This window comes from Salvia miltiorrhiza, chromosome 6 (genome assembly GCF_028751815.1).
Source record: "Salvia miltiorrhiza cultivar Shanhuang (shh) chromosome 6, IMPLAD_Smil_shh, whole genome shotgun sequence".
Classification (NCBI taxonomy): Eukaryota; Viridiplantae; Streptophyta; class Magnoliopsida; order Lamiales; family Lamiaceae; genus Salvia; species Salvia miltiorrhiza.
The window spans coordinates 15,651,118-15,661,162 of NC_080392.1; the positions used below are offsets into that span (position 1 = coordinate 15,651,118).

The 10,045-nt window shown below is 37.7% G+C and overlaps 2 protein-coding genes across 2 annotated transcripts; one reads left to right on the plus strand and one right to left on the minus strand.

Annotated features, from left to right (window-relative positions):
• The first annotated feature begins 3,736 nt into the window (after positions 1 to 3,736).
• LOC130990160 (uncharacterized) lies at positions 3,737 to 5,411 on the plus strand. Its single transcript, XM_057914376.1, has 3 exons — positions 3,737 to 3,840; positions 4,213 to 4,577; positions 4,651 to 5,411. Exons 1-3 carry the CDS (start codon positions 3,822 to 3,824, stop codon positions 4,756 to 4,758), a joined length of 492 nt encoding a protein of 163 aa, XP_057770359.1. The 5' UTR covers positions 3,737 to 3,821; the 3' UTR covers positions 4,759 to 5,411.
• A 2,418-nt stretch (positions 5,412 to 7,829) lies between these two features.
• On the minus strand, positions 7,830 to 9,258 carry LOC130990562 (uncharacterized). Its single transcript, XM_057914785.1, has 4 exons — positions 9,061 to 9,258; positions 8,740 to 8,826; positions 8,388 to 8,613; positions 7,830 to 8,299 (listed from the first exon to the last, which is right to left on the minus strand). The coding sequence occupies exons 1-4, from the start codon at positions 9,256 to 9,258 to the stop codon at positions 7,830 to 7,832; spliced, it is 981 nt and encodes a 326-aa protein (XP_057770768.1).
• Between the last annotated feature and the right edge of the window lie 787 nt (positions 9,259 to 10,045).

Sequence of the window (10,045 nt, forward strand, 5' to 3'; positions counted from 1 at the left end):
TATATATTAATTACTAACACAATAACAAAAATATATAAATTTTTATCATTTTATATAATTCTAGATACATAGTTAACAATAAATGTTATACAAGACGACTGCAAATTGTTCGATCAAGCAACAAATGTATATGTAGGATGCTATGTGGATGAATATCTTTGTTCAATCAAAGAGGTAAATTAAGATTTCTACTTAAACACTTACTATAATTTAAATAATTCATATTACAAAATTCGATATTACGTAATTATATATATTTTCATAGGGTGAAACAGACTCCATATACTATAAAGGATTAAGTACACAAGCGTACATAGAAATGCGCTTTGTGACAATGCTCAAGTTTATAAAAATTTGATCAACGGAAAATTTTCAATATTGTAGCAAATGCCATCGAAAAGACACAACCAATGGAAAGCATCAATGTTGGAGAAATTGAAGAAGAGCCAACTTAAGAGAAAGAAGAAAAAAATAGCCTTAGACACAGCATATGGATTGCCTATTTTACCCTTATCATATATTTTATGTTAAGGTTATTTTACATATTATATACTTATAAGAATATATTAATTTATTAGATATTACACTAAATCTATGTGATATATATCTATAGCTATTGATAAGGCTTATAATATTCATCCAATAAATCATCTAATAAAATTAATGAATTGATAAATTTTTTAAAATAATAGATTATCAAATAAAATAACATTAATTACACCGTACAACATATGTACAGAACCACAAAAGAAAAAAAGAAGAGTAGCCAACAAAAAAATTGATGACTACATTGAAATTACAAGTGACGACGATCAGCCGCAAACTAAAAATAAGAAGAATAGATCCCAATTGTCAAAATCAAACAAGAAAAGATTTAAAATTCGTCTTGCTCCGTAATAAGATAATTTATGATGTTTTTTCATAGATCTTTACGCATTTTTATTAGACGTATATTATGAATATTACTTTCTTACATTTAAATTTATTCATTAATAGTTTCATTAATTTCTTTTTTAAATTTTAATTATAATCAAATGAATAAGTCAATTTAATAAATACAATTAATTAGTGATAATATTCAAAACTACATAATAATACCTATGCATTTTATTTTTATAGTATAAAATTATAAGTGTTAAACGTGCATCGCACGTTCTTACTGCTAGTATTTAAAAAAGAAAAGAAAATTAGTATGACTATGTGCATGGGTAAAACATCACAAGAAGGAGAACAACTATGACTAAGAGCATATTTTGCTAAGGCGTCCGCAGCAACATTGCCTTCTCTAGGAGTCCAGCTGAACGCAACCTGGTACATATTAGAAGCTCGACGTTGGATAGTATCGCCCAGATAAGAAAGATCAGTGGGTGAGCATCCAATAGAGCTTCTGGCAATCTGTCTCGACGATGATGTTATTCTTCCCTCGCTCTTCACAAAATCTCATCCCCTTAAGCACGGCAAAAGCTTCACCTTCCTCAACCGATAAAGCCCCCGAAAAGAATCCAAATCTGCAGCCCACCAAAACTCCATCTGCATCACACGAAATTTTCCACTGTCGTCTACCATACTGGAGAGTTGGGGCAGACTCCGTTCTAGAAGAGACAGCCGAAATTAACTTCACCCTCTGAGCAAAATCGAAACACTCTTGGTGGCTGAGGTTCTTGCCTTGGAACACAAACATGTTTCTAGCTAACCATGCTGTCCAGAGAAGAGTAGCAAAAAGTTGGTGAGCCTCCTTCTCATGGAGCATTCGGATATCCTCAAACCAAGAAGCAAGAGAGCGCAACTCATCACCGGATTGCAGTCGGATTCGGAGGGGCGATACAACCCAAAAAAACTTGACCCATGGACAGTCGTGAAGGGCGTGTTCGGCAGTTTCAAGGCCCTCTCCACACCTAGAGCAGATAGGATCCACCGATATAGACCGATGAGCCAATCCAAAAGCCGTAGGGACAGCACCCGCAAGGCATTTCTAAAGGAAAAACTTCACCTTTGGTATAACATCAAGTTTCCAGACCCACTTCCAAAGATGGTCGGTGGACGAAGAGGAAGAAGCAACATTTCTATTCTTAATCTAGTAAGCCACACCATAACCAGATTTAACAGAATATAGGTTGTGCTTGCCATGGGGCCAGAAAGCGCGATCAGGAACGATGAGATGAGCGAGCAAATGAGGCGAAAATTTCCAGTACTCACGAGGGGAGAACACAAGTGCAATTTTCTCAAAATCCCATGAGCCACTCACCTCACAAATCAACTCAAAAAGTCGGGTATCCATTATAGAGAATAAAAGGAAATAAGTGCATGTGCATGATGGTGTACGTACATGCTAATTAGTTTGTTGCTACTTTTCTTTTTCCCTTTTTTCTATTTTGCTGATGTGTCTTCACGCTTTTGCGTGTGTGTAATTGTTGCTGCAGCAACTCTATATAAGTTGCTTTTGTTTGTATTTTCCGTTAAGAACTCACAATAATAAAGTTTTCATCTCCATCAAGTTTTCGTCTTCTCTCTGCAAAAGCTTACTTTCCAAATGTATAAAGTATGATTGTGTTATTAAGCTCTAAATATTTCAATGAAATGTAAAATGTTTATTAAATGATATGCAAACTGTTTATCCAATAAAATGTTTTATGTGCACTCTGCTCTGTTTAAGGCTTACAAAGTTAATTAATTGAGGTTCTCTTATGACCTAGCACGTTGTCTGAGAATTGTGTACACTCGTTAGCTGACCTGGTGGGTTGATCTCCATCGGGCACTAACTAAGAGGCGTTATAAGGGTGCTTGCTGGATGTGTTCCGAAGCATGTAATGTAAGGCCTGCCTGGGTAGCGTTCCGAGGTCAATTCAACTTGTCTGAGTTACGTCCTCAGGGCAAGTGCAATGCGCTATTGCAGCGCATCCATTAAGTGAACAGTAGATCCGAGTGGTGAGGTCGAGGAATGGATCCATCCACAAACGCGAGTTTGTTTTTGGCAATGAGAGTTGTGATCATAGATCGATTCCAGTTGGAATAATTCGATCCGTTCAACTGTTGGATAACAAGTTGAACACCAGGATTATCACTTGTTGGCAAAAAGTAAGGACTCGATTGATCTTCATAAGGAAGACAAGCAGGATTTTTGGAAGGCGAAGGTGTGGTTGGTGCCATTTGGAGAAGAGAGAATCAGCGGAACACGTATTATTTTGCTCTGGATACCATAATAGAAAAGATATTATGCAAATCATTCTTTAAAAATAATTATTCAAACCTTGTTATAAGTCCAATTAATAAATAATGGCAGCCCACTTAAAATAATTAAATCAAGGACCTTCCCCTTTTTTTTATATAAAATTTCGCAGCCCACTATAAAAGGGCAGCCCAAGTTTAAATAAAATGAATCCCAACCCTTTTAATTTTAAACACTGGCCCATCTGGCTCAGCCCAAACTAGGAGCCTAAGCGCCCGTTTGGTTTCTTCATTTGTTATGACCAACTAATTATACTTGGGCTAATATTCTTGACAAAACGCAATAATATAATCTAGTGTTAGCTGTTTGGTAGCGCAGTACTAAACAAATGCTAGCAAGTTTCGCTGTTTGGTATACTTGTATGCAACACAGATATTACACGTGAAATTACCTTTATATCCCTCAATTTTTTTGGACAAAGTCATATGTGCCCTTGGCGGGATTTAGATTAGTTTTAGCGGGTTTTTTTTTCTTTTATAGGGCAGAACGAAGATCGGAGAAGGGGGTATGCGGGAGTTGGAGAACGAATTCTCCATACCAAATTAATTTTCGAAGCATACTACCTTTTCGGTGGAGAAGAAACGCAGTTGGAGTCATGGCTTCGGCTCAACAAGGTTAGGTTCCAAAGACGAATTCGGCGTCGATTTCTATTGTAAATTATTATGGATTCTATCTTTGAGTGAAACAAATTCCAATTTTGTTTGATGACTATAGTTTCGAACATTTGTAAAGAATTCTTTTCTATTTGATGTTCTTTTTAATTCACTCCGCAAAGCTAGGCTTTTTGTTTCAGTTTCTTTGTTCTAGTTCTTAATTGTTGATGGGTATCTTTCAATTTACAAATTGAAGTCATAATGTATATGTTTATCGTAGCAATTGTGATGATTGTTCTATTTTCTAATCTCCTCTATTTTCTAATCGATGGCATGTTATTTGTGTTTTGGTGAATCTTCGATTGGATGTTTTATAAGATTGTGTTGTTTAAGGTTTGGTTGCAGGTAGCAACGAGATTGCTAAGGGCAAAGGCTGTAAGACAGACAAAACTCGGAGAAGCTGGTCGACAAAGGAAGAAGAGATACTGTTGGCTTCACTAAAGGAGCTCGTCGTTCTTGGCTGGAAAGCAGATAATGGGTTCAAGGCAGGCTACTTACACAAGCTGGAGGAGGCGATGAGGAAGGAGTTTCCTGATACGGATATTAAAGGGATGCCCCACATCAATTCGAAATTAGGCGCTTGGAAAAGAAATTACAATTCTCTATGTTTGATTCTGGACAAGACTGGAGTGGGCTTCAACTCGAAAGGGACTTTCATGATTGATTGCAACAACGAGCAATGGGAGCAGATTGTAGTTGTATGTTACTTGTTCTGTTGTGTTAGTATAAATTCAGCTTCATTTGTTCTCATTAATGTTGTTTTTCTTGTAGGTTGATAAAAATGCTGGCACGATGTGTTTCAAGAGTTGGCCAATGTTTGAGGGATGGCAAGAAGTCTTTGGGAAAGATAGGGCAATGGCAAAGCTGCAGAATACGTAATGGAGGCACTGAATGAGATGTATCAGGCAGATAGCATTGGTGGTTCTAACCATGGAACGCAGCTGGATGAAGAAGGGGAGAACAACTACGTAGGCGATAGTATTTGTCAAAGTGACGGGAGTGCATCAACAACAAAAGTTTCAAAGAAGAAACGAAAGGCACGCGATGAAATGGAGCCAGTTTTAATGATGCTAGGTGAGATCAACAAGAACACTGGGGCACGGATAGACAACCTTGCAACTCGTGTTGGGTATGAGTGGGATTTGGGAAAGGCAAGGCAGACGGTGTACGAGCAGTTGGGCAAGATTCCTGGACTTTCGATGACGGACAAATTCAATATATGTGAAATATTGGCTGACAAAGTTCAACGCCTTGAGATATTTATTGGTCTGCCGGAGGAGGCGAAGTCGGAGTATGTCGCACACCTTCTTAATACCAAGAAAGAATAGCTATGTGCTAAACTTAATGGGGCACTTTTTGATTGCTGCAAATTATGCTTTTGACCATACTTGCTGCAGTAGAATTAGATGCAAGTATATGTGAAGCATCATTTCTTTTGTGATTGCTGCAAATTATGCTTTTGACCATACTTGGTGCAGTAGAATTAGATGCAAGTATATGTAAAGCATCATTTCTTTTGTAATTAAACGCTAGATGGTTGTGAATTTATTATATTTGCGTGTTTGATTATCAATAGATGTCCAGAACTTGTATGTGTTATTCTGTCTATTTTGTATAGCATAATTTTATTGTCTTCTCTGGATGAGGTGTGCAGGGTCCTGCTATAAATTCATGGCAATGATCGAGAAGCAAACAAGTATCAGACCAATCCAAAATAGCTTCATCATAAAGCATAATGATCCATATACTTGAACCGTGGTAATCATATTAGATACTTGCCATCTAATCATCATTTACAAACATGACATCAAGGGGGGCTAATTGAAGATCCAAAATTAGGTTCTGGAAACCCAACGACAAAAGGCAGCTAATGTACAAAGAAACCCCATAAGTCTATTTTACGGTTGGCCCTATGAACATGATAATCATAGCAACAAAAAGAAACAACTTCTGGAAACAAGCTTATACCCACGGTTCATTAAAATGATTCCACTACTTTAGAGGACTTGATGATGCACACGAGCTCTCATCCATACCTTTAGCTTTAGTCCCGAGATACTTTGGCATTCCATGGAACGCAGCTGGAAACTTTACCTTCTTCTCAATGGTAGTCCATGGAACACAGCTTGACATGGCATCGTCTGGAAATAACTTGCGCACAGCTGGAAACTTTAACTTCTTCGTCAGGCGAAGAAGAAATGACCACTGTTGGAGCCGGCTTTGGGCCGTTGGGTGAGTCACTTATCAGTATCACAGTACGCGATGCCTCGCCCTTGACATGGTCTTTTCCGAAAAGCAAGCACAACTTATAAAATTTTGGCTCACCCTCATAGAGGTACGCTCCAGCAAATGGATCAGCCTACAATATGTGAGCATATTGTCATGTTATTACAGTTCAAAAATGAGCTAAAAACACCAATTTCATAGATAACAAATCACATACCATTAAAACTCTCTCCCAAACCGCGTCATCTGCGATAACTTGGTTCTTTTCGAGATCCCAATATGTCTCGTTCATGCGAGTGAGCTTCTTGTAGCATTCATACCGCCCCTCAAGAAAAGCAACGCGCTCCTCCACGTGACTTAGCTGCAGGGGTGGGCAAAACTCTTCGTTGAGCTTCAACAGCGCGGTTAGCCTTGCATGTTGTGATTCGGCAGGTGGTATTCCATAACACTCGTCTTCCATGGCAATGAGATGTCGGAGCAGTTGTGCGTCCTTCTCGGCACTCCAATTCTCATCGTAGAGGAACTCTTTCTGCTTCGGGATGTCGTCAAACGGCATTTCTGTAGTACTCTTTTGAACTAGTATGTGGTGCATGAAATCAGCTTCTGCTACAATGGCTCCTTAAATAGAAGTATTTTTGGACAATTGGTGAAGTGAGTAGTTAGCTTGCAGTAAACATTTTTGTGTGGGTGGTTGAAAATCAAATCAACATCTGGTAGAAAGAAGAAGGCATTAAACGTGTTTAATGCTAGTGGTTGGAAATCAAATCAACAATTGGCTGAAGGGGTTTCTCATCATTGTTTCATGGCACCTCACTTTATCATTTATTGCTCCCAAAATGCAACTACTCAAAAAAAAAAATCCTAATGGATTAAAAATTATATTGAATAACATCCATTGACTAATCCATGCATATATTGCATATATTTTTATAGAAAAGTCTCCAACAGTCAAACCAAGCAAAATATATCTAACCATAATATAGTCTTAACTAAAAATGGCAGAGAATACATTAGTTGATATAATTCTTGGTGGAATACTATCCGAAGCTGAAACAAGCAAAATATAACTAACCACAATTTTTAATTTTTACAAAATATGGCAGAGAATACATTAGCATAGATAATTCTTCCATTCTTGAATAATTAGAAAAGTTTGCCGATGATGGCACCGAGAAGCACCAACGCAACCGCAATGAAGCCAATTGCTATGTGAATTTCGATCATACGCCATGGTGGAATAGAAGATGTGGCCCCCAAGTTCATAACCATCGGCATCGGAGGCTGGTTTAACGGAGCAATTGGAGTCTGGTTCAACGAAGCAGCTTGCTGGTGTACTTCATCGTTCCATATAAAAGATTTCTTGTGATTTTTGTTTGCCGGGCACTTATAAAAGTAACGGCCGGGATTGGCAGTATGTACGCCAGCCCGACGAAGCACCATCTTTCCATGTCCACAAACGCAAAATGGTGCCGCAACGTTGTCCTCGTTGACATTATCCATTCCTGCATATCACATAATATCCATGGTAATGTCAAGTCCATCAAAAATATATTCATGGATAATTTAACATATAAACAACAACCGAAATAGCCACATAATACAAGACATCACAATACTTAGGAATTACACAAAAGAAGGCAATACAACAGGTTCAATTCGGTTGGCAGACAAATTCCAAGTTATTTCGAAAACAACTAAACATATAAAATACAAAATATATAAATCTACATATGATCAACATTTGCAATATATTGGTGCCACATGGCAGTGGCCAATGCATCCCTTGCCGCAGTCCATTCCGGCGAGCTCTCAACCCCGTCGATGTACTCTTCGTGCTCAGTTTCAGGGACAACATTGTCTTGGAATAGATTGTCAAACTCCTGTTCTATAGGATCCGCTGCCATCTCGCTCCGGATAAAGTTATTAATAATGAAGCATGCCATTATTAATCTATTTTGTGTCTTCACGGGGTAGTATGATGTACTCCGGAGAATCCCCCACCTCATTTTCATGATTCCAAATGCTCGCTCGATTATGTTACGTGCTTTCGCATGCCTAAGGTTGAACAATTCCCGAGCGTTTTGTGGTCGTGCACACATAGGTCCCCACTCCTTTAAATGGTATCGTACACCCTTATACGGCGCCAAAAAACCCTCACAGTTCGCGTAGCCGTTATCACACAAGTAATAATTTCCTAACATAATAGAAAGACAAATTCATTTAACTATCAAACATTTTAGAAATCATAATTAAATGGGCTACTAAATAATAAATTGAATTACCCTTTGGCACCCTCAATCCATGTGGTCTAATGAGTGCATCTCGCAGAACCCTAGAATCAGCTGTCGAGCCCTCCCACCCAGGCAAGACATAAACAAACTTCAAATATCGATCGCACACGGCAAGGGTATTAGTGGATATATGGCCCTTTCGTGTCCTATACCTTGGTTTATCTTTATTGGGCACCATGACGTCAATGTACGTGCCATCTAATGCCCCTAAGCAACCCTAACAACATAGTGAAATGATTACTTAATAAAATTATATAAAAACATGACCCAACAGAGCTGTTTAGTAGCAATACAGGGTCTGTTTTAAAAAGTTAATTAACACCAAAACACAAATAACCTATACCTGAAACCATCTCCACCTAGAGTCAACGCAGTCTTCTTCAACAGGTTTCGGTTTGACAAACAACATCAAATGCAGTGACAAAATGGCCTTTAACACAATATGGACGTAGTTCGATATGGTTTGTCCAGACCGCATGAAATCAAATCTTACTATCCTATTTTTTTTATGATGTGCTAACACTGACAAAAACATGGCCACCTGCTCTTCTACACTTACGTGCCTTCGATCACTTAGCCCTCCCAATTGTCTTAATAATTGACATAACCGACCGAATGTGTTTCTATCCATATTCACAATGCAGTCAACATCATTGACATATACCAGCCTATTCATATGCCTAACTTGTTCTGGTATACGAGCTATCATGCTATATGGCTCAGCCAATGAATTCTGTTTCCTCTTTCGGGACCTAATCTTGATCATGTGATCAACCACAACTAGAAGTTGCAATAATAGCTGAAGCAAAATTTCCTCTAACATAGCATACACATATGCATTCACCCGGCATGGAGAAGACATTTCTAGAAACCACAAATTGACAATTAAGATCAGCCATCACCAACTGAAAATATTAGCTACAATGGTTCTATTAACAGAGGAATGTTATAATTTTTATTAGCCAATTAACAACAAACAATCAAGTAAAGGAGCAGTGTATTTACTAGCAAAATCCAACATATTTCACAAGCAAATCCAACATATTTCAACCTGTATAATATCACAAGCAAATCCAAGAAAAGTATGCCATCAACATTTTCCACAAGCAATTAAGAGAATCCAACATATTTCACAAGTAAATCCAACATATTTCAACATGTATAATATCACAAGCAAATCCAAGAAAAATATGCTATCAACAGTTTCCACAAGCAATTAAGAGAATCCAACATATAATCCAACATATTTCAACATGTATAATATCACAAGCAAATCCAAGAAAAATATGCTATCAACAGTTTCCACAAGCAATTAAGAGAATCCAACATATTTCACAAGCAATTGGAACCAGTATAATAACATTAATGAACAAGCGCACTGCCATCAACAAGCAAAATGGAGACAACCAATTAAAATATCATTCGGATTCACAAGGCAACAACTATTATGATATTCACTAAAATCTGGTGTGAAGAAAGTATTATCATCTTCTTGATAATTAGCAATTTATCTCACAAAGTTGTCCAACAAAAGAAAAAACAAAAAGTGAATCCACCAATGAGTAACCCACAGCTGAAGTGAGGGATGAACGAGATAAAAAAAAATAGCAGAAATGAATAAATCATCTATTCCGTTCTCCAATAAACAT